Below are 25,717 nucleotides of genomic sequence, written 5' to 3'. Positions count from 1 at the left end.
TCCACTGGGGAAGGAAATAGCTACCCACTCCAGTTTTTCGTCTGGGAAATCCCACGGACAGAGGAGCTATAGTCCATGGGGTTGCAAAGAGTTAGACATGACTTACTGACTAAACAATTTCATCTTATACTTGTAACACTATTATATTTAACATTCTCCTAGAATACAAAAATCAAGATACGTTCATTTTAACTTCATTACACTCCTCTCCTGATTAAAAATTAAAAACCAAACAACAAAATAAAATGAAGGAATGTGCCTAACATTAATCTGTCAGAAACAAACGGCCAGAAAAGAAAAAAATATACAGCCAGACATTTTTCCTGTTTGCCCAATGAGTTAACCAGTACCTTCCATTTAGTTTTACTGATTTGAAAAGTTCTTTGTTCATCCTCTTAAATAAATATTTGAGCACTAAATATTAGCCAGGTACCTCTATAGACGTTCTTGGTTCTCCACGGGGAGAGACACTGGTACATAGCGTTTTAATCTAATGCGACACACCCTGCAATGCATGTATGACAGGAGCACTGATCCAAACGCAGGGAAAGGCAGGAGTGCTGCTGAGAAGGAGACGGATGGAAGACGCCCGGGAGCCTGTCAGGTAACACACCTGCAGAGCGCTAAGAGAAGGTGCCAGGCACTGTGAATACAAACAGGCTTTGGAGTGATCAGTAAGGCTTATACCACACGAATGCAACACCCATTCGATTTTAATTGTGTCACCTTTTTATTATTTTACAATATATTTCCAAAAAATGCCATTACAGTTGCCTTAACTGCTCTATAAGACCTGGAATCAAAGAACACTGAGAATTAGAACACACACATCAAGCTGTAATACCTACTTGTGCTGAACCATTACTACCAAAGGGATGTTGTTTCTTAAATGAGCAGATGTGTGGCAATGCAAAATAAAATACAAACTGGTTAGAACAGTAAACTTTGTTTCAATGGCTATAGAAAGGAGGTGGTTTTGTTGTTTTTTTTTTTAAATACATCTGGTCTGGCAGCAAGATGTAATATGCATTTAGAGCAATACATGCCCTGAAAGCTTATATTTTCAGTTGTGTGCATCACCTGAACTCAGAGCCCAGGTGAAAAAAGTAATCACTCTCCATACCCTCAACACCCCTCCCTCCATAAGGTCACAATATTCCTAAACTCAAGATTCTTGTTGGTGAATTATTTTATAATTTTTTCTCCAGTGACACTGGATGCTTTTAGTTTTTTCTCTGAAAGAGAAGCAATGAAAATGCAAGGACACCCTCCAGGGTCCAATTTTCATATCACATTCTCCAAGTAGTAAAATAGCAGCTCTATAACATGGATGAAAAAGGTTTTCAGTTTCCTCCTATTCCTCCTTCAGTTTTTAATCATATTAGCATTAAAATTTATCTGGAGTCAGTGGGCTTTCCCAAAGAAAATTTTTAGTTGCCAAGTATTTTCAGAAATTTATTAAAGCGTTACATATATGTAATTAGCTCTCATCTACCAAAAATATATATATGTATATATATTTGTATTTACTTATCTTACCTTCACTGAAGTGCTGTTTTTTTTTTTCCTGGCTGAACATAAGAACCTAGTGGACGGACAAATGCTGGCTTTATTTCTTTATAAGCAGTAACTGGAGTCTTTTCTTTTATTCAATAGAAACTGCATGTTCATAATAAGCTCACAAAAGGCAATATAAGGAAACACCTACTGAACAGGCATCTGCCAAACAAGTCATGTTTTAAGGTTGGACTCTACCAAGTAGCACTATGGCATTACAGGCATTCCATTTTTCTTTTTTCAAGGCTGTCAGTTCTTTGCTAATTTTTTTTTCCCCCTAGCAGGGGATAGTGTGTAATCACAAAGTAAGGCCTAGAAACAATTCATAGTGACTCCCAATATTAGGGTGGACATCATTCTCAAGAGCTGATATAAACCAGACTGAACAGGAAGTACTCAACTAGAACCACATTTAGTCCCATTCAAATAGTCTCCACTAACACTTTGCTGATACACGTTCCCTTCTCGACTGATTTTGCGTTAACCTTTAAAAACTTCTAACAAGTAAGACTGCAAAGTTTTCATAGAGTTGTAGTCTTAGGGGGACTGCTACGTTCCAAAGAATATGTTTTGATTCACAAAATGTCACTGGTAATGTCTTGTCCATAAACATGGTAGGCAAAATTAAAAAAAGGCACAAAAGGGGAATAATGAGAAATGCTTTCCACTTTCAGTGAAGAGTACCAAAGCAAGTGTCTTTCACGAGAAAAGGCAGAGAAAAGTTTTCAGTACTTCATGCACAACTTGAGCTAAAAAGAAAAAAAATTCTCTTCTAGGTCCTGAAGCTTGAGAAAATGAGTTTTCCTAATCACGTGCTTCGTGTCAAATAAAATGTAAAGCTGCACAAATACATGTTTGGTTTAACAGCGGACCCTTTTTTTTTAAAAATAAGTGAGGCAATTAAACAAAGGACAATAAAACCAAAATACCTTCCTCAACAAAGCAACTCCACCTGTCGCCTCTGTCCCTTTTACCACTTAGTGGGGTAAAATGTCCAGTAGAATGTAAAATGCAGCATTCTCAATCATGGGATCTAGAAACTTTTCATGATAACTTATTGCAAATTGCACTTGACAGTTCACCACGACAATGGAAAACTGGCCCCTTGTTCGCTTATACAGTCCTTGAGCCCCAAAGGGAAGTCACCAGTAGAACGACCTGGATAAAAAGTTTGCAGCTGTGCTCAGCCAGCTGGCTCCGCCCTCTGGGTGGGAGCCCACCCGGGACACTGCCTTGTCCTGCTCCTTCGTGGGACTCTCATCCTCGGGCAGGTAGTCAGGCAGCTCCGTGTTCTGTTCTACCTCCACAGGCGTGTCCTGGAATGGGACCAGCATCTGATACAGAGAACACGTGAAGAGTTATTACAAAATCGACCTAACTGATGAAAGTAGAAGTGCATGTCACACACTGAAAGTCAACTTTACTTCTCGTTCTCATCACCATATTCTCGGAGGCTACATTCCTTCAAAAAGTGTCTTCTTGTTGTCTGAAGTTAAGACCAATTAAAGAGCACTATGTAGGCACAGAAGGAAGAACTGTACATGAAAATGCTCACGCTTTTCTCCTGAGGCTCCAGGAATAAATGTTCGACTTCTGTGGTGTCTCAGATGGTAAAGAATCTGCCTGCAGTGCAGGAGACTCAGGTTCAATCCCTGGGTTGGGAAAATCCCCTGGAAAAGGGAATGCCTACCCACTCCAGAATTCCTTCCTGGAGAATCCCATGGACAGAGGAGCCTGGGGAGCTATACAGTTCATGGGGTTGCAAAGAGTCAGACACAACTAAGTGATTAACACTTCTGTCAATTTCAAGATGACAAAAACAAGTATCTGGCTGCAGTGGGCCCCAAAGGGTCAATGAACCTCCTTTCTTTGGGAGGGGAACTCAAGTGAACTAAAGAATCTTTTCCCTTATCACAAAGCCAGTGAGAAGTAGCAAGAGGCAAAGATTTTCACTGCATATACTTGCCCAATGATGGGACTGGATCTTAAATTTTTTAGACTGGCAAAATCAATTAAGGCTAGAAAGTATTTAAAAACCAATGCAAAAAAACCACATATCCTTTCCTTCCACATACAATCACAAGACACCTCCACTGAGATCAAGAATAGTCTGAAATCTACAAAATATCTCTCCATATTTCTAGAAGTATTAACTGTTAACCAAGAAACACCAAGATAATCTGACTCTGCCACATTCCTACATACTCAGCAGCTATTTGTCCAGAAATACTAGCCATCTGCCCCGCCCAAGGAATAGTCAAGAGTCAAGCAGAAAGTAAACTAAACAGAGCTTTTACCTCTTCTCCACTTTCGCTCTTCACAACTTGCTGAGCCTTCATAACCTTGGTTGATGCTATTGCTGATGCCAAAGCCTAGGCCAGGATAAAAAGACAACACTTTTGAACATGGATGTGTTTACCCACAACCTCAAGCGTATTTAGCCATTTGAGATACCAACCTCCGCTTTAAGATCTGAACGGATTCGCACCACACATCTCTGAACGGCCATTTGAAAAGTAAAGCTAATAACGCCTTTAATTTTTAACAAGGCCTCTTCACACAGGTTTCTCCGGGACTGAAAAAGTAAAGGCAAACTGTTATTAAATGTGCAAAATAATGAATGGCAATAAACCAAACAATGAACTAGTAACTCAGGGGGGGAAAGCAGGAAACAGGGAAAGTAAACATCCCTATTTCAATTCTACAATTGCATATTTGAAGGCACATAAAGGGTGGTATTTTAGTTAAGTTTAGGAATACTTGAGGGTCTTTCCAGAAGGGGTAGACATGGGCCTTAACAGAAGGAAATTTGAAAAATTCAGAAATATATGGAAATTAAACTCCTAAATAACCAATGGGTCAAACAAGAAATCACCAAATAAATTAAAAAATACTTTCAGATGAATAATATGAAACACCACACACCAAATCTTAGGGGATGCAGAGATAGTAGTAGTGCCGAGAGGGAAATTTATAGCTATAATAATGACATTAAAATAAAAGAAAATCACAAACCAATTACTTAATATTCCATTGTAGGAAACAAGAAAAAGCAAACTAAACCCAAAGCAAACAGAGGAAAGAAATATAAAGATTAGAGTAGGGGAAAAAAGAAATAGAGAATGGGAGGGGAGAGAGAGAAAAATCAATGAAATCCCAAGTTGGTTCTTCAGAAAGAGTAACAAAGCTTGATAAAACTTTAGCTAGACTGACCAAGAAAAGAAGACTCGAATTACTAAAAAGAGGAATAAAAGAGAATAAATTATGACCAACTTTACCAAAAAAAGGATATGCAAACACTATGAACAGTTGTATGCCTAACACATTAGATAACCTCAACAAAACAATAGATTCCTTAAAAATCTAAAACAAAACAAAACTGTAAAGTGACAAGAAAATATGAATGGACTATAGAACAATTAAAGGACTGAATTTATAATCAGAACATTTTCCACAAAGAAAAGCCCAGAACCAGATCAACACCAACCCTTCACAAACTCATCCAGATATTTCCCAACTCATTTTATGAAGCCAGGATAACACTGATACCAAAACCAGACAAAGACAGCACATGGGGGGAGAAAAAAAAAAAAGACTACAAACCAATATCCTCTATGAATACAGACACAAAATACCTCAACAAAACACCAGCAAACTGACTCTAGAACCATATTAAAAAGATTTTGCACAATGACCAGTTAGGAACTAGGAATGAAGAGTTGTTGGTTCAATATATGAAAATAAACCTGATGTAAAAATACATGATATTAACAGAACTCAAAAATAGAAAGACAAATTTTTTAACTGGGCAAGAATGAACATTTTTCCAAAAGAGAAAATCTATAATAAAGATGCATACAATAAACACTAAACACTACTTAGTGGTATAGTCAACCACTAAAAACGGCCCATAGGCACATGAAAAGATAGCACCATTGTTACTAGGGAAATGCAAATCAAAAGCACAATAAAATACCACTTCACACCCCTTGGAAAATAAATGTTGGCAAGGATGTGGAGAAACTCGATTCCTCATACATTGCCGATGAGAGCGTAAAATGGAGCAGCCATCGTGGAAAACAGTCCGGCAGTTGCTCAAAAAGCTAAACATAAAGTTCCCATATTATCCAGCAATTCTACCCTTAGGAATATACCCAAGAGAACGGAAAACGTTTATTGACACAAAAACTCGTACATGAACGCTCACAGCAAAATTACTCACCAAGACAAAAGGTGGAAATAAGCCAAATATCCATCAATTGATGAATTAATAAACAAAATGCCATCTACCCTTATAATGGAATATTATAAAGAGGAATGATGCACTGACACGATACAAGAGGGATGAACCCGACTACATCATGCGAACGGAAAGCTCGACATGAAAGGCCACATCCTGTATGATTCCAGTTACATGAAATGTCCAGGAAAGGAAAATCCATAGACACAGAAGGACATCAGTGGTTACCAGGGGCCAAGAGGAGTGAGTGCTAACAGCAATAATCAGGCTTCCCAGGTGGCATTAGTGGTAAAGAACCTGCCTACCAATGCAGGAGACCTAAGAGACATCAATTCAATCCCTGGGTCGGGAAGTATCCCCTGGAGGAGGGCATGGCAACCCACTCCAGTATTCTTGTCTGGAGAATCCCATGGACAGAGGAGCCTGGTGGGCTACAGTCCAAAGGGGTGCAAAGAGTTGGATACAACTGAGGTGCCTGAAGCGATTAACACACACACAAACACACATCAATAATCATATGAATGGTGAATGACCCCAGCACTCCTGATCAAAGGTAGAAATTTTTAGAATTAAAATTTAAAAAGCAAGGTCCAACTACAGAGTGCCTGTCCATGTTAAATACAGACACAAATAGAAGATACACACCACAATTAAAAGAAACCTTGAGCACCTAATATTAAAAGCCAACAAGGTAGAAGGAGTTGAGAAAAATCAAGTGTACAACTACTATACAGTCTGATATTATAACTTTTTCCTTAAACATTTGGTATTAATAGAATTCACCAATGAAGACATTGAGACCAGAATGTCTTTATAGGAAGGTTTTTAATTGCAAAGTCAATTTCTTTGATAGACACAGAGCTATTCATTCAGGTTATCCATCTCTTTTTAAGTGAGCTTTGGCAATCTGTCTTTCAAGAAATGTTTCATCTATATTATCAAATTCATTGGCATAAAGTTATTCAAAATATTCACTTAATTTTCCCTTCAATGTCTATATTAAAGGATATATAGCAATGTTCCTTCACTTCTGACATTGATAAATTTGTGACCTCTCTTTTATTCATGATAAGAAGTGAGGTTTATCAATTTAATTGATCATGTCAAAGATCAGCTTTTGGTTTCACTGATTTTTCTCTATGGTTTTCCATTTCACTGATTTCTGCTTTTTTTGTTTCTTCTGCTTACTTTGGATTTACTTTGCTCTTTTTCTAGTTTCTTAAGGTAGAAGCTTCAGTCACTGAGGCCTTTTCCTTTTTGTATATAATATTCATCTGGTGCTAATGATTTCCTTTCTAAACTTTGCTTCAGCTGCTTCCCCCAAATCTGACACTGCATTTCCATTTTTATTTAGTTCAAAATACGCCCGAGTTTCTCCTTTCGTTTATTCATTGACCCATGGATTATTTTAGAAACATGTTAAATTTCTACAATATTTGGAGGATTTTCCAGGTATCTTCCTGTGATTGATTTCTAACTTGCTTTTCATTGTGAGCAAGGAATATACTTTGCTTGGTTCTAATTCTTTTAAGACTTGTTTTATGGGACACAATATGGACTGTTTTCATCCTTGTTTCATGTGCACATGAGAAGAATAAATACTATCTTGCTGCTGAGTAGGGTTTTCTATAAATATCAATTAGGTTAAATTGGTTGTTAAGAGTTATTTGAGTCTTCCGTGTTCCTAAAGGAGATCCAACCAGTTCATCCTAAAGGAGACCAGTCCTGGGTGTTCACTGGAAGGACTGATGCTGAAGCTGAAACTCCAATACTTTGGCCACCTCATGCGAAGAGTTGACTCATTGGAAAAGACTCTGATGCTGGGAGGGATTGGGGGCAGGAGGAGAAGGGGACAACAGAGGATGAGATGGCTGGATGGTATCACCGACTCAATGGACATGAGTTTGAGTGAACTCTGGGAGTTGGTGATAGACAGGGAGGCCTGGCGTGCTGCGATTCATGGGGTCACAAAGAGTCGGACATGACTGAGGGACTGAACTGAACTAAATGTTCCTAATGATTCTCTGTATACTTGTTCTATTCATTGGGAGAGTAGTATTCAAATCCCCAGCTCTAGTTGAAGCTTGGTTATTTCTCCTTGCATTTTTGTCAGTTTTTGCTTCACATATTTTGAAGTCATATTCTTAGGGCACATATATTTGATTAATTGACCCCTTAAGCATAAAAAGCCCCCTCATTATCAGAATAAAATACTGGTATTGGGACTTATTCTTGAAGATTGTTAGTAGGTGACACTGAGGTAACAAGTTAACATGAGTTCTCTCTCCCATGTTATGAATCATGTGTTTATACAAGTCTTACCGTATCATCAAGGCCATCTATATGCAAAACCACTGTTTTGGCACGTTTGTTTGTAGTTCCCAGAAAAAACTGAGCTTTCCTTCGACGTGAATTCATTTCATTGAAACTATCCCCATCTGCCATATTGGAAGATTGAAGAATGTCATAGATTTCAGAGGCTAGCAGTTTTGTTTCCCCTGGAGTTGTAGACCTTGAAAAGAAACATGTAAATTAGCAAAGTAGTCTTGTCATTTCTACTGATTCTGTAATTTTATTCCTCAACTTTACAAAACCTTGTTTTCTTCATTCTGATGCTTTGTTCAATCTGAAAGAAATACTGGTGAATCCCAGAATAATCAATAATGCAGAAAAGCATCTAATCTATTATAGTCTTCTAGTTTCAATTTAAACCCATGGTTCATCAATATTTAAAACTCCTCACTAGAGTGGTATAAAAGCACATTTAAAGAAATCATTAATTAAACAGGAAATCAACTAAAAAAAAAAAATCAGGATATAACATGTCCCTGGATTAACACTAACATTCAACACTCAGTTTAACTTTCAAGAAAACCATAACACATAAAAATCCAAAAGGAAAAAGCAAAATAGGAGAGGATCATTTATATTAGTTATTTCAATACAGGGATTTGTGAGTAAAAACAAACACCATTTCTCAATTTACATTTTTATGTTCCTTTTACAAAGCAAGTACGCATTGTTAAACCACAACTCAGGCAATAGTTTCCATAAAATTTTCAATCCTACTATGGTTCCTCACATAAATGTCTAGTGCCGTTCTGTCCAACAGAACTTTTGACATTGATAGAAATGTCCACTCACCACATGTGGTTACTGAGGACTTGAAATGTGGCAAGCAAAACTAAACAATTTTATTTACTTTTAATTAAATAGCCACACATTGCAAGTGGTTACCATAACTGGAAGCACAGGTTTAATGGTTCTTATTAGTTTAACTGAATAAACAATAAGTACACATAACTAAGAAAATAATCCTCATTTCACCTATACCTGGGCTCAATTAGGGGGTCTTCCCTTGTGGCTCAGCTGGTGAAGAATCCGCCTGTAACACAGGAGACCCGGGTTCGATGCCTGGGTTGGGAAGATCCCCTGGAGAAGGGAAAGGCTCCCCACTTCAGTATTCTGGCTTGGAGAATTCCACAGACTATATAGACCATGGGGTCGCAAAGAGTCAGACCCAACTGAGCAACTTTCACTTCACTTCACTTCAAACCCTGTAACATGCATCCCAAGGATTTTACAATCTGTGCCCTTTCAGCTTTACCAACATCAGCCAGAAGAGCTTCACTTTGACTGCATCCTTGAAGGCTCAGCTCAACCACCATCTTCTTGAAGCCTCCTCATCCCAACACCCATATTCATTCCTCTGCATTCAAAGTACTATGCTTGTACTTAACACTACTGATCAAATTTCCCATTTCTCTTCAAGAATAGGGATATATTCTCTCCATACCTTCCACAGAGCCTAACAAAATTCTGTGTAATCCATTTGTTTACTGGATGAGCAGGAATACTTCATTCCTGATACTCAGACTGTACACTCCAGCTACACAGACCATCAACTCCTGGGGTGCTACTCTGGCAGTTTTCTGGGCCACCAACTTACCATACCAAGTGTTTTGCTGGGCTACTGTTGACCACAGAGATCAATTACCTTGAATGACTTTGGCTTTGTATTCCAGGAAGCTATCAAAAGGACTATTTTTTCAGGAGATGTCTCAGCACTTTTCAGATAGCTGTTTCACAGGTCACTGCAGTTGTGAGGTATTTTGAATATTAGCCAACCAGAAGTTGTACAAAGTATGAGGACATGGGAGAAGCACCATGAATTTAAAATTAAAAACAAAGTCTTTCCTCTCTACTATGAATACTGTTTTTAACACATATGCATCAAATAAAAGAATCATCATGACATGTAACAGATTATCTAATGATCTTTCTCATAAAACTTTTTAAACACACACTATTCTAGAACTTTTTTATGTGCTTCCTAGCCAACCAGTAGTGACCAAACCATTAAAAGACTAATATCAAATTATTATCTTTCTGTTCTGCAGAATAGGAACTAAAACTAGATAGGACTAGTTCTTAAACAAATGGGTCTACTAACTCCTTTGAGAAGCTGGTATAAAATAAATACTCCCACCACCACTATTTTTAAGTTCCTTTATTTCACAGTTCCAAGTTTCATCATTTTCATACAGTAATAAATTCCTTTCTGGAAGATTTTTCAATTTCTATCTACTTAAAACCAAAAGATTTTAAAAGAATAATATAGTAAAATCAACATGATAGTCTCACTTTGTTTTGAAGCATGTTCTACTGGTATACCTCACAGGACTAATTTTATTGCTGCGCTTCCTATAAAACAGTTACAGACTGTTTCTTCAGACACAGTCTGAAGAAACACAGTTTAAGAGACACTCTCTCTTAAAACAGTAAAATTCTGTCTTAGGCAAAATGAACTCTGCAAAAGCATATAAGCAAAAATGAAGTAAATTAAGTCACTTCTTGATCTGGGCACTATATAAAGTATCACAAATATCTATATGTATGTTGCTGTTCAATAAATTATAAATAATTTCCTTTTTCCCACTTATTTTTAAAAAATGCTTTTAAAACCAGAAAGAAAAAGTCAAGATCATCTACAGATTTGGAAGTAAGTAATTTAGTCTTAAAAAAAAAAAAATTACTATTCAAATACTATGATTTAAAACATTCAAGTATAAGAAGTCTAGAGTTATGTGGTACATTTGGCCATAACTGTAAGAAACTGTGTAATTAAACAAATATTAGTTGCCCTCATCTTTTAGACAAGTGAAAACTGAAAGAGCTGATTAATGCCCTGGGTTTAGTTCTTCAGTCTTTAAAATCTGACATCCAAAAAAATAATAATAAATAAAATAAAATCTGACATCCAAGAAAAAGACCATCTTAAAAAACTCTTCAAATAATTGGAATTCTGCTCTCAGTTTTCTAAATAGTTATCTATATTGAAAACACTCAAAATGTTACTCATAAAACACTGAAAGATGAACTCTGATCTTTATTATATATCAAAAATAATTTACATTTTGGATATATTTCCTTATTGATCATAAACAGCAATTCAGATGATTTGATGCTGCAAATAACATTTTATATTACCTATAAAAGCCAGGTAAGACTTTCTTATACTTCATGAAAGCAATGAAAATACTATCTCAGTATCAGAAGGCTTGCTATCATCTTTTGAAAAACTTCACAACTTTTCCTTTAGGAGATGGTTTTACTTTTTTTTTTCCTGTGTTGCTAAGAAAAAGTGTTCTTGTAATATTTATACAACTCAGAAAACCATCCTCTATCTTATTTCGACACAGAAACAATCCTAACTTAAGGCTTCTAAGAAGTCAACAGCTCTGTTTAGTAACAGTGAAGTCCAAAGGCAGGAAAACTATGACCCTAAGGCAACAGCCCATCATTTATGTATCATCTTTGGCTGTTTTGACTAACAAGGGCGGAGGTGAGTACCTCAACACAGACTGTGAGCCCAACAAAGCCTAAAATAACCACTATCTGGTTTGTTTTTCTTTTTTTAGGAAGGATTTGCCAACCTCTGTTCTATACAAGTAACATAAAAATCAAGGCAAAATGGTGCAGCGTTTTCAAAAATTACAAGAAAACAAAAAGTGAGCCATGAATCTAGTTCAACTGTCCTGTTCAATTTTTTTTAAATAATATTAAAAAAAGAAAACACAAGAAAAAGCATAAAGAACTGAAGCACATATTTTTCATCCAAGATTTTAGCAAGGAGGATAGTCCACCATTACTATGGCACTGTTTCAAAATATAGAATTTTAGGAAGTTCTCCAGATGAAATGAGATACTATGAAGTTGAAATGCCACATTTTATTAAAGTGACTTATTTATAGCATATTTCATGTGAGATATTCACACATGCTTTTATAAAATGCATCTTCTATCAGAAGAAGTATTACTCCTGAAATACTAATTAACAAATGTCTTAAGCTGAATATAGATGTTCTCCTAAACTGATATTCTGAAAATTTTCTTCACAGAGATTCAGGGTTAAAAATAAAATGTAAAAAAGATTTTTTAATTAAAAAAATGAAAATAAAATGTAAACAGGTTCTAACCACTAACGATGAGTTTTCATTTATGGAGAATTAAAATTAGAACACAAGACCAGATTCATTTTGAGTGACAGAGAATTTAAAATTCTCTTCACAGCTGAAGAACTGAACACAACAATGACTGAAGTCAATCCAACTGCTGATCTCTAAGCACCAAAGTGACCTAAACACAAGTCAAACCTGCTTTTGAGTAACATGTTAAAATCGCCACAAAATTCTGTAGCAAAATATAATTTGGTGATTAAAGGGCAGAAATTATAAGATGCATAATTTTCTCTAATTTATAAAACATTCCTCCCTGATTCTCATGGTAATCACAACCTCTACTCTCCCCACCTTCTTCTGATTTCTGGTTTTCTCTTTGATCACTTAAGAGAGGATTCCTCTTCAGTCAATATGAAGTAGCAGCTTGCCACAAAAGATCTCTGTTCTGCAGGGTCTTACTGGGATATGAGGAGATCCTTCTGCCGCTTCCTGAGTTGCACAGATTCACAGAATCACAGCTCAATCTCCTCCTCACTCAGTATTGCTCAACAGAGAGAAACTGATCTGAATTCCACGCTGACTGCCTGGATGTCACAGAGCAGCCACATCAATGAAAACAATTAGGATATCTATATTATACGTGCGCCTGTGCTCTGGCTCACCAAGATGATCTATGTAAGAATGGAAGAGTGAGCTTCCCTGGTGGTCCAGTGGTTAAGAATCCACCTGCCAATGGAAGGGACAGAGGTTCAATCCCTGCTCTGAATAGATTCCACATGTCTCGGAGCAACTAGCCCCACAAGCCCATGCCCTGCAACTACTGAAGCTCCGATGCCTAGAGCTGGTGCTCCACAGTGAGAAGCCTGCACATACCACAACTAGAGAAAGCCCTGGCACAGAAACGAAGACCCAGACAGTCAAAAATAAATAATTTTTAAAAAAAAAGAATCGAAGAGTGATAAGTCATCTGTATCTGGCAACACAGGTATGAAAATGCAGAATAATGTCTAAAGAACATATGCCTACAATGTCGAAACAATTATGTATATATAAAACTCACCCTGCTCTACAGGATAAAACTTTTCATTTTGATTTCTTAAGAATATTTAACACAAGTACCCAAAAGAAAAAAGTAAATGAAAAAATAAAAAGCCAAAGAAATCTAATTTATTTTTTAAAAAAGAGAATCATGTCCAAGCCATGAGATAATTTACAACACAGTGAAACATGCTGAACCAAAACCTGATTCTAATACTTCATAGCCTTACATGTTGACAGGCCAAAACACAGTTTTATCAGCCTTGTGATAACATTCACTGATAAACTTCTAAAACGATTATTTCAGTAAGCAGAGGTGACTTTTAAAAAGCTTGAAAGGCAATCTTCAAATCTGCGATCTCCACTGGCCAAATGAGCTGAAAAACATATATAAAAAGTATTACCTTATATTTCCACTTTTGAGAGGGGTATAGAACCAGATTATAATGGAGTATGCAATGAATGTGCACTCGTCTCCCTATTGGAGGAGCCAGCAACGATCACCACACTGTCCAAAAAGTATACTTTATTTGTATTAAAAATAGAAGCTGCTTGTAGTAACCATGAAGACACACTGCTTGGATCTCCCTTTAAGAAGCCTGCCCTTTGGCTGTACGAAGCAGAGTGGTAGAGCCGCCAGTAACAGTGGCCCTGAGATCTGGCACACCATACACTCCAAGGCCTGACCCCTCCCAGGGAGACCCAAGCAGTGGGTGCACTAGGGCCTGGCCAGTTCTGCCCAGTGTAAGACTCAGCTACAGGGTGACCCTGGCTTTGCACCTCCCTCCAGAGTTTACTGTCAGATCTGCACTGCAGTCTGAGACTCTCCTTGTCCCATTCGGTTTCCCCTTCACTTTCTTTTAACAGAGGTCAGGTCTGTGTTGTAATCTAAAGACAACAGTCCAATCCTTCTTCATTCCCTTCTATCTTTACAGACCATATCTCATAGTAAGCTCTTCCAGTTCTAACTCCATCTCAAGATCTCCCTCCCGATGATTTGTCGTTGTTTAGTCACTCAGTCATGTCTGACTCTGCCACCCCGTGGACTGCAGCACACTTCCCTGTCCTTCACCAGCTTCCGAAGTTTGCACAAACTCACATCCATTCAGTCAATGATGCCATCCAACCATCTCATTCTCTGTCGCCCCCTTCTCCTCCCAGAAGACACTGCAAGATAACAACCTGAGCTGACACAACTCTTCTCTTATGAAGACACTAACAGGGCCTTCCGTGGTGGTCCAGTGGCCAAGACTCAGTGCTCCCAGATACTGATCCCCGGTCAGGGAACTAGATCCCACTTTCTGCAAATAAGAGTTCACTGAAGATCCTGCAAGCCACAAACTAAGACTCGATAAAGCCGAATTAATGTTTATTAAAAATATATACACAAATAGTCTCCCTACTATGTTATAGATGGATCTCTCATTTACATATACACACATACATATTTACGTATCACAACCTTAGCCAACCAAGAAAAGAAAATGTTATAGGTTAAATCTATGGTGCCTCTAAAACTTGCTCTAAAATTCATATTTGAAGTGTATTTTAATAAACAGAAATTTTCATTTCTTACATTTTTAAAATTTGTACCATGTATTTTCAGCTTCAATAAACAAACCTGTTAAAAGAATACACAATCTTAAGTTCATCATGTGAATAAAATAATCGTACAGAAGCATTCATATTACACTTAATCCTTTCGCTGTTTCACAAAGAGTATGCCAGTTAAAAATAATTATATGCCATTAAAGCCTACTAGGAACAAGAATAATGCAACCTCGTATTTTATGTAACACTTTAGAATTTACAAAGCATTTCTCACAGATATCCCACTGAATCCTCATGCACTTTGACCTCAAGTCAAGGGCAATGATTAATAAAATTAATCCCAGTCAATATTTTCTAATATTTATTTCTAACTGATCACCTGAATTAAAAAAAACAACCCTTCAGGTTCTAACTTGTCATTATCAAACATCAAGGGACCTATCAGTGTAGCTCGATTAAAAAAACAACTATTAAAAAAATAAAATTTATCTAGAAGCCAAGAACACTTAAGAAAAAAAATACAGTTTCTTGGAGCTCAGTCTGGAAGATTCGCCACTGATATAATTTAACTTAATAGTGTTTGGGAATCACAGATATTTTGTGAGCATTACAGAGATTTCGTGAACACTCAAGCCAAAGAAATTGCAAATTTTAAAAGCCAGTAAATTAAATGGTTACCTATTATAGCCTTAAAGACAATCATGTCTTAGGTAAGATCAAGATACAAAGTAAACTAAGATAAAGCCTCAAAAAACATAGTTTTTTGCTTTCAGACACAACAGAAGTATCAAAACACTTCAATTGCTATCCTTTTACAAGGAAATCAGTGAGGCCTGAGAACTGGACATCCCCAGAGGCAACACAGCTGAAGGACTACAGATATAAAACTTGACCTCTCTGTAATTTTCTTACCATAAAATTTTATCTAACACACTTCAAATAGCAAAATAAGATGATGAATATGAAAATCTTTGTAAGATGAAAGGTATACTTAAAAAAACACCCATTTGCTAAAATTCAAATTAAATGGCTCTGAGAATTTTCTGGAGGTCCAGTGGCTAAGACTCCACACCCCAATGCACGGGCCTGGGGTTCAATCCCTAATCAGGAAACTAGATCTCATATGCCGCAAATAAGAGCGTTCACATCACCACAACTAAAGAGTCTACATGCCACAACTAAGACCTGGTGCAGCCAAATCAGTTTAAAAAAATTTTTAATGGTTCTCAATCTCTGAGAGACCTCTCAATGATGCTAAGGAAAATCCCCGCCCCTTCAGTCATGATACAGATCAAGGTTCTTTTGAGTAAGACTTAAATGGAGTAACAAAAGAATTATGTACTATAACACTGCATATTTTCAAATATCACTGCGTTGCCCTGCTAGCAAATCAATAAATACTTCACAAAACCTCATACAAGGTAGGATTTTCTCTTCTTAGAAGAAATATTCATAAGCACAATGTGTTATCAACATTTTAAATGAAATCTGAGCATTTTCGTAAGGACTACTGTTAATATCAATGTTTAAGGATAATCAGAACACTGCCCATCAAAACAGTTTTGGACATATAACCCACATAACCTACAAAGCTATGCCTTCATTTTAGAATACCAATTTCAGTAAAATAACACGATCCACTTCTTTACTCCACTAGGAGACACTACCTACTGTACTTACTTCTGTATAACATTTTGCAAGCTTAACATCATTCCCAGCTCTCCTTTCATCTTTTCTCTGTTGGCACGGCACTCTGCCAAGTATCGAAGAGCCTACAGCAAAAACAGGAACAGGTTAATTCACATGTCCAGACAACTCAAAGTGAAACCTTCTGCTCACTGACTGCAAGAGGAAAGAGAGTGAAAAATGGGTTTTTGTTTTTAGAATCAATTGGTTTTGAAGCATTTGGAAACTCTTCTTTAAATGTTATCATTAGAGCAGTCCTCCAGGGGAAAAAAAATAATTCTGAGCTGACGGAGCTAAATCTGCTCTTAGAAACAAAGGTTCCCAACTTATCTGCAAGGTCAAAATCAGGATGTTCTGGTTTTATTTTCACTTCATCCTAACAAAGATACAAGGAACTAAATTCCATTAATTAATTTCAGAAAGCAGTCCCAGTAGCCATCATTTCCCTAGGTGCTTTTTACATATTAATTAAAAGGAACTACCAAGAGGGACAAAACATGCAACCCCCTTTATGGAATGGGTGGTTTCTAGCTTTATAATTCACTTTTTAAATGTCTTTTTTTTTCCTGCTTTTAACTGAAAAGCCAAACATGAACTCACTCTCACAGATTTCTACTTTGTGAATTTCACTTTTCTAGGAAGCTTCTCTCTTAAGATTTGAAGTACATTTTTGCATGTTTCCTTCAAGTGCTGATTCTTGGGGGACTGGGCTGTTCTACAGACCTCCTCCTCTCTCATCATGTGCTGCAGAGTTCAGTACTTGAGTCGCAGGGGAATACCTCTGTGGACTACACCATCCAAAAGGGCCCTATCACTCCACTGACCTTCACATTTCCTACTGGTCCTCTCCACAACATCTCCAAAGTGCCTGGTCATCACCAGGAATGGTACCATCCATGAAATCACAAGGCCAGCAACCTGGCTCTGACTGCAATCTCTATCTTTCCTATAACTCCTTTTACCTGGATTTTTACTTGCACTAGGAGAGGGGAGCCCAGTGAAGGCTGGTGGTCTTGCCCAGTTAGGCAGGCAGAGAGCAGAGTTGGGGAGGTTAGGGTGGAACAATATAATTTTAAAATATACATTTGGTCTTCATCTAGTTCCTGGCACAGAGCTCCTAAAAGCCTTGGAATTTTCTGACAGGAGTTTGAGAAGGTCCTTTAGACCACACTTGGTTGAGTTTATGTGGAAGAAGTAAGGGAAGCTTGGGACCCTTGATGGCCTCAGGCTGGGACTAGTCACGAGAAAGACCAAATGACTAGAGGGTGGCAACTTTAGCCCCAGGTGGCACTAGTGGTAAAGAACCCGCCTGCCAATGCAGGAGACATAAAAGACACGGGGAAGATCTCCTGGAGAAGGGCATGGCAACCCACTCCAGTATTCTTGCCTGGAGAATCCCATGGACAGAGGAGCCCAGTGGACTATAGTCTATGGGGTTGCAAAAAGTCGGACACAACTAAGGCGACTTAGCACACTGATCTGGGAGGTAGGGGAAAGATGGAAATTGAGCTCTATAAAAAGTCCTGAAAAAGGAGATTCAGAGTTTCTGATTTGGTAAATACATCTACCTGGCAAGGTGGTGTGCCCCACCTCCACAGGGACGGCAGTTCTGGCACTCCCCTCCAGATGTTGCTACTAGAGAGGAGCCCCCATCTGCTGCAACTAGAGAAAGTCCATGCACAGCAAAGAAAGACCAGTGCAGCCAAAAACTGATTTTAAAAAATGGAAAAACTTAAAAAAAAAATGAATGAAGTACTGACACATAGTACAAAGTGGATGAACCCTAAAAACATTATGCTCAGTGAAAGAAACAATTCACAAAAACCACATATTATATGATTCTATTTATATAGAAAATATATATGCACTTTTGCCAGAGACATTTGCAAATAGAAAACAATAGAAAGTCATGGCTGTTTAGGGAAAGGGTGTGGGGGCTGAGGAGCAATAGAGAAAGAGTAGAGCTTCTTTTCGACAAGATGAAAACATTCTAGAATTAATTGTGGTGATGGTCGCAACTATGAATATACTAAAAGCTACCACACTGTACACTCCAAATAGATAAACTGCAAGGTTTGTGATTTAATCTTAAAGTTGTTACAAAACAAAAACAAACCATAAGTGCCTCTTTGAGTGTCTTTCTGTATTGATATAATCCTTAAGATTTCTTCCTCTTCCTTGAAAAAAGGAAGTTGCAGAACATTCCATGCAGGTACTATGCTACCATTTGTGCCAAGAGTAAAAACAATATTGCATCCTATTTGTGTAAGAGGACTATATACATTCATATGTTTGCACATACAGAAATATAGTCACACTAGTATCTGCTCCTCACTTTTAACTTCTTACCACATCATCTTTTCCAAATTTTCTTTAACTACAAAATTATAACACTGAGACTAAAATTACTGTAGGCAACTTACGAGCAAAGCTGAGTGGACGACAGGGGGGTTGGGATGGTCCATAAATAAAATAAGGCCGGGCAGACATCCCTGATCCTGGACAATGGCTCGTCGGTTTAAAGGATCTGCGGCTAGGTCTCGGAGCTGGTTAACTACAGAGAGAGCATCAGGTTCCTCATTCATGGTGGAGGACGACGAATTCATCTTCTATGCCATACACGTGGACAAAAATCTTCTTAAGTTCTGTAGAAATGGTTGGCAAAATCATTTCTAGGCTACTGAGCTGTTTTACAGCATTTATTAAACCATCAGAATCACAACACCTTCCGAAAGAAATAGATGTATCTAAACCATACAAAAAACTTAACAACTAGAAATTCCACAGTTTGGGAACACAGTCAAATGAACATAAGAAAGGCTAACTTAAAAAAATTTATTTATGCGTGCACAATGTTTAAAGAACATATATCATCTTCATGATTCCAATAAATTATTTTTTAGCAATACATATTTTAACACCAAAGTCACAATAAATAAGATCTTTACAGTTCAAGTTTATAACCCTTGCTACACTTCTCAAGGAGCACCGAAGAACTGATGCTTTCAAACTCTGGTGCTGGAGAAGACTCTTGAGAGTCCCTTGGACTGCTTGGAGATCAAACCAGTTAACCCTAAAGGAAATCAACCTGAATATTCACTGGAAGGACAGCTGCTGATGCTGAAGCTCCAATACTTTGGCCACCTGATGTGAAGAGCCAATTCATTGAAAAAGACCCTGATGCTGGCAAAGACTGAGAACAAGAGGAGAAGGGGATGGCAAAGGATGACCCGGTTGGATGGCATCACCAACTCAACGGACATGAATTTCAGCAAACTCAGGGAGATAGTTGCAGACATAGGAGCCTGGCATGCTGCAGTCCATGGGGTCACAAAGAGTCAGACAAAACAGCAACTGAAAACACTTTGCAAAGTGTAACACTGCCAGTGTTTTCTTCCTCTAGGATAGTACTAGAGCCTAAGTGTCTCAGGGAAAAGCTGCTAGCTGACAGCTTGTTTTCTAATTCATCTGTGAACAAAACCAAGCTTACTGAGATTACAGCAGATAAAATCCTCTCAGGAAAGAAGAGAGTCAAAGACGGTCATAAACACAGAAAGAAGGGTACCTTGCCCTGTGCCTCAGAACAGTAGCATTTGGGAGATCAGAGTGAAAGTGAAAGTCGCTCAGTCGTGTCCAACTCTTTTTGACCCCATAGACTGTAGCCTGCCAGGCTCCCCCATCCATGTGATTCTCCAGGCAAGAATATTGGAGTGGGTTGCCATTTCCTTCTCCAGGGGATCTTCCCAGCCCAGGGATTGAACCCTGGTCTCCTGCATTGCAGGCAGATTCTTTACCAGCTGAGCCCCAAGGGAAGCCCTGGGAGATCAGGGTGAATCTGAACCAAATCCAAGCACATCTGTCCATCCCTGGGTGGACCATACTCAGAAGAATGAAGCAGAATCTGAGGTGAGGTCATTCATTTGCTAGATAAGGAAATAGTCTCCAAGAACTTAAATAATTTGCCCCAGGGGACAAAAGCTACTTAGTATAGAACTGAGCTAGAATCTTATCTCAGCTTGATGAAAACTGAGCTGGAATTGCGACTGGAGAAAGATCAATAACCTCAGATAAGCATATGGTACCATATTAAGCGGAGAGAGCAAAGAGGAACTAAAAGAGCCTCTTGATGAATGTGAAAGAGGAGAGTGAAAAAGCTGGCTTACAACATTCAAAAACTAAGATCATGCTATCCGGTCCTAACATTTCACAGCAAAGAGATAGGGAAACAATGGAAACAGAGACACACTTTATTTTTTGGGCTCCAACTTCACTGTGGATGGTGACTGCAGCCATGAAATTAAAAGACGCTTGCTCCTTGGGAGAAAAGCTATAACAAACCAAGACAGCATATTAAAAATCAGAGACATCACTTTGTCAACAAAGGTACATCTAGTCAAAGCTATCGTTTTTCCAGTAGTCATGTACGGATGTGAGAACTGAACCATAAAGTAGGCTAAGCGCCAAAGAATTGATGCTTTCGAACTATGGCGCTGAAGAAGACTCTTGAGAGTCCCTTGGACAACATGGAGATCAAACCAGTCAATCCTAAAAAAATCAATCCTGAATGTTCAATGGAAGGACTGATGCTGAAGCCAAAACTCCTATACTTTGACCACCTAGAGCCAAATCACTAGAAAAGTCCCTGATGCTGGGAAAGACTGAAGGCAGGAGGAGAAGGGGGTGACAGAGGATGAGATGACTGAATGGTATCACTGACTCAAAGAACATGAGTTTGAGCAAACTCCGGGAGAGAGTGAAGGACAGGCAAGCCTGCAGTCCATGGGGTCAAAGTCGGACAAGATTGAGCAACCTTACAATAACTATCTCCTAAACTGGTCAGGTCTTTCCATTTCCCATACCTTACTTTGAAACCCAGCATACCTTTTTTTCCCACAAAAGTAAACAAGATTTCTAGATAATGTAACATGATAAACATACAAGCCAAAATACAATATATCAAGGAATAATCTTCACAGATCCAGAAAGTTAAAAATAGGAACTTCCATTAGCCAAATTACACAGTGTATTTCTTATTAGGAGGAATATAAAGGTGTAAATACTTACCACAAATTAATGAGTTAGTTTAATGCTAATTCCAAAAACAAAGCCAAGTGGGGGAGGTGGGCTGGGAACAAAATTATTCTGTAACTCCAGAAAGCCTACTAAAGTTATTTGGGGACTAGCAGGGGTGTGAAGAGGGAAGGTAATAAACAGCAATAGCCTTCCAAAGTATTAAAATACACAAAGATATAAAGTTTACTTTATATCCACAGCAGGTGCTGGAGGGGCAGTGGTCAAGAGATACTGCTCCCAAGAAAGCTGTTTATACACCCAATCACAGGTTCTATGCGAGTTAATACCCAGGCTCCACCCACTGTTAAATGGGATTTTAGGCAGATCACTTTAACTCTTTGTCTCAGTTTCTTCATATGTAAAATGAAATTAATCACAGCAGCTCTTAAATGCTATATTGTCCAAATGAAATAACAATACACACTAAAAGGCTCAGAGTACTCAGCACACTCTAAATGCTCAACAAAAATAATGGTTTTAAGTTACAATGAGTCAAAAAATCAATTAAAAAATACAGTTATTCAAAAAATGGTACTGGCATAACTTCTAAGCAACTTTAAACCAGTGCTAAGGATCTTTAACTCTTAACATATTTTAAAATATCATACCCCAGAAAAAAATTTGAGAAGTTAATTTCTGAAGTTTGCAAGCAGATGCAAACTATAAGACTCAGAGAAAACAAGGCCTTAACAGGATAGTACTTGGCAGATAGTTATCTCAAAATGAAAATATAGTTACTTTGGCAATTCTAAAAATAATTTTTTTTAAGCTATAAACTGAATACACATAAGATTAAAGAGTTTGCCTCTTAGGTGCTTCTATCATCAACAATACAAATCAGCTTACGAATGAGCTTTATGTGCTGTCGCCAGCACAAACCGTATCCAAAAACCAAAACTGCAGAACCAACCATTGGACCAAAGGTCCAGGAACCACATTTAAGAACCAAATATGCTGGGTGATGGCCTTTGGTGTACAACACTAGCCTTGGAACCTGAACCCTCCATTCTCATCTAAAGAGTACTTAGAGAACCACTCAGTGGGAATGATTCAGTTTCAGTGAGCCTCACCTGCTCCTTTGAGATGAACAAAAAAATCAGAAGAGTTAAGACTTTCAACCGTATCAGTCCACTGATAAAGAGATGGCACAAATTAGGATCTGCCCAGGAAAAGGTAGGAAATAACACAAGGCATACCTTTTCCTTTCCTCATTTAGTTCAATTTGGACAAATAAATCATCATAAGACAATGAATGCACCCCAAACTTGAACAAGTACTCTGATCCCCATGTTTAAAAAAGCCAATTCAGTAGGTGGGGTGAGGCCTGAGATCTGTATTTCTCCCAGGTAAGTTCTATCCTGCTAGTCAGGGAACACAAAAAACAGGAATTAGGTGATAAACGTGACGCACCTGTAGCTAAGCAGCTGCCTGAAAGACTGTCTTTTCTTTCAGCCAAGATGTACCACTCAACTCGAAGATGTATTTAACTCTCATATGCAAAGTTAAATACAAATACACAGAACTGTGGAAGAAACACACCCACACCCTAAACCCACATTCAGCTAAGTTTGTTGTTGTTTTTAATAACCTCAGGCATTGACATCAGATCTGGCTTTCCCTCTGCTACCACCTAACTGTAACTATTAGAGGGGCTGGGTTACTACCTTTGAGCCTCAGCTTCCTCTCATAATAATCCTGAGTGGTTGTCAGGTTCAAAGAAAATAAGAACTGGGCATGGTGAGGAGTACCAGCAATTACCAAACAAGAACAACATTTGATTCTGTGGGATTCTATACGGTCAAGTGTTAGGGTACACACACGAAAGGAGCTGCTTGTATGCACAAGTGTCCCCAAGAACAGCTTTTAGAATACAGAAAAGTGAACGCTGGGCTCGCCTGAATGAAGCTGAACACAACCACCTCCTTCTTTCTGCCCCTAATAGACAAGCGTGGGCACAAAACTAATAGAAAGTTGCCAAAGAATTACCTGGAGAGATGAGTGACGACGACATCCATTAATGCTGCTAGGGTCAAAATAGTCATAATAGTTAAACTAGGGTTTGTAAAAATTGGCGTGCAGAGGACGGAGAGGAAGTGAACAAAGCTATCATTTTCACAGGACACGTGGGAACAGGACACTTTACAGAGCCTGAAGGGACGCACTGCTGGGTCCTGACTGAGCTGAAGGTGGGCAGAAAACCCCCGCCCAGGAAGATTTGCCGCCTGGGTGCAGGGGCCCGCATTCTGCGGCCTTCCCGGCCCCACCGCTTTGTCTGCCTTCCCCAGACACTACATACCACTCCAGCACTCTAGGAATCCACGGCCTGCCGCACCATTAGGGCCACATCGGCGATGAGGTAGAGGAACCCAGAGGCGCGTGACAGGGTCAGCGACGACAAACGACCAAGCTGACTTCTGAAGCCCAGAAGCGAGGACGCTGGCGGGGAAAGGCTCTACGGACTCTCCCTCATGACCCAACCACCTCCGCCGGTTCTGCCCTCCCATTGGCTGAGACCATTCCAAAGCGAGGATACGCTATCCAATCAGAAACTGTCTTCTTAGACTAAAGCGTTCATTGGTGACCAAGGGAAATACCCAAAGAGTTAAATCGGAGGATCCAATGAGAACCCAGAAAGAGTGATTTGGCCCAAACGACTCTCCGTCTATTAAGCGCTAAGCCAAAGAAACATTACCCAGGAGAAACCCTCGCAGTTTCCCGACTACAATTCCCAGAGTTCCGGCTCTTGAGGAACCTCTCTGCCCCTTCTTTCAGCAATTCAAATTGAGCTTTACTTCTCAAACTACTCGTTCAGTTCCAATAAAGCAGTTTTGTAATACTTCATTCGCTTCTGTGGGTCTAAATTCAGAATCTTTTCAAATTTTTTTGGTTTTGCCTAAGAACATTTGCACTATCTTCTTAGCAGTGCGAGGGTTGCAAAGGACAGGGTTTTTTTGTTTTAAATGGAAGCTTCTTTTTGGAACGATTTTTGCCGGGGGGCGGGGGGGGCGGTGCGGGGGGGTTGGTAAGGAAAAAGAGACAAATGATGAGATAATTTTCTCCAATTCTTAAGGAAGTATTTTTTAAACATTTTTTTCTATTTAGTTTATCAACGTAAGGATTTAAATACTTGTTTAATTCACGGTGATCACTGACATTTTTGTCTAGGTATAGATTTTATATTTTTAAATATTTCTCTAAGCATAATTTAAATCCCACAGGCCAGTCTGAGTATAATGATTGCGTTGCACTCAATAACCTCATTGAATAATTCTGAATTCTCTTTCACAGTTTCATTCTGCCAAGTACTAAATATATTAAAGTTCAAAGGAATTTGACAGGCCGCTAATAGAGAAAGTATGAGTGAAAATAAATATCCCAAGCTGTAGTCTCTGCTAACGCCTCCAAAATTTGATTCATCTATACGTAAATTTAAAAGCAAAATAGATACTTCTGCTCAAATATTTTTGCCTTCTCTTGTCTGGTTAGGGCCTCCCAGATGGCACTAGTGGTAAAGAACCTGCCTGCCAATGCAGGAGACATAATAGATGCAAGTTCAATCCCTGGGTGGGACAGATTTCCTGGAGGAGGGCATGGCAATCCACCCCAGTAGTCCTGCCTGGAGAATCCAATAGACAGAGGAGCCTGGTGGGCTACAGTCCATAGGATTCCATAGGATTCTCAGATACAGTCAGATACAACTGAAGCGACTTAACATGCATGCATGCATCCTTGGTTATTCTTCTCTTCCTCCTAATTAATTTGAGCAAAAGGAGCAAGGTTGAGTAGAAAAGGTCTCTTTCACACCATTTGACCTATATCAAAAATACAAAAACATGTTTGGCTGGTTTCTGCTTCCCAAAGTCACAAGAGAGAGTGGTGGTAGTAAGTAAATGTTATGTTGTTGTGCTCAGTGGTGTCTGACTCTTTGTGGCCCCATGGACTGTAACCTGCCAGGCATCTCTACCCACAGAATTTTCCAGGCAAGAATATTGGAGTGGGTTGCCATTTCCTACTCCAGGGGATCTTCCCAACCAGGGGTTGAATCCAAGTCTCTTATGTCTCCTGCACTGGCAGCAGGCTCTTTACCACTAGCGCCACCTGGGAAGCCCCA

General features: G+C 38.7%; 1 protein-coding gene across 2 annotated transcripts; it reads right to left on the bottom strand.

Annotated features, from left to right (window-relative positions):
* Positions 707–24,086, bottom strand: ARMC1 (armadillo repeat containing 1). Of its 2 annotated transcripts, XM_005689020.3 has the most exons (7): positions 23,903–24,086; positions 18,957–19,178; positions 16,528–16,619; positions 8,120–8,309; positions 4,016–4,132; positions 3,855–3,929; positions 711–2,891 (listed from the first exon to the last, which is right to left on the bottom strand). In XM_005689020.3, the coding sequence occupies exons 2-7, from the start codon at positions 19,137–19,139 to the stop codon at positions 2,700–2,702; spliced, it is 849 nt and encodes a 282-aa protein (XP_005689077.1). In that variant the 5' UTR covers positions 19,140–19,178; positions 23,903–24,086; the 3' UTR covers positions 711–2,699. The 2 variants fall into 2 exon arrangements, with proteins under 2 accessions (XP_013824658.1, XP_005689077.1); XM_013969204.2 differs by lacking the exons at positions 8,120–8,309; positions 23,903–24,086 and having other exon boundaries at positions 707–2,891; positions 18,957–19,023.

Source organism: Capra hircus, chromosome 14, assembly GCF_001704415.2.
Source record: "Capra hircus breed San Clemente chromosome 14, ASM170441v1, whole genome shotgun sequence".
Lineage (NCBI taxonomy): Eukaryota > Metazoa > Chordata > Mammalia > Artiodactyla > Bovidae > Capra > Capra hircus.
Note: the sequence above shows the minus strand (reverse complement) of the source record. Positions and strands in the feature narration are given on the sequence as shown.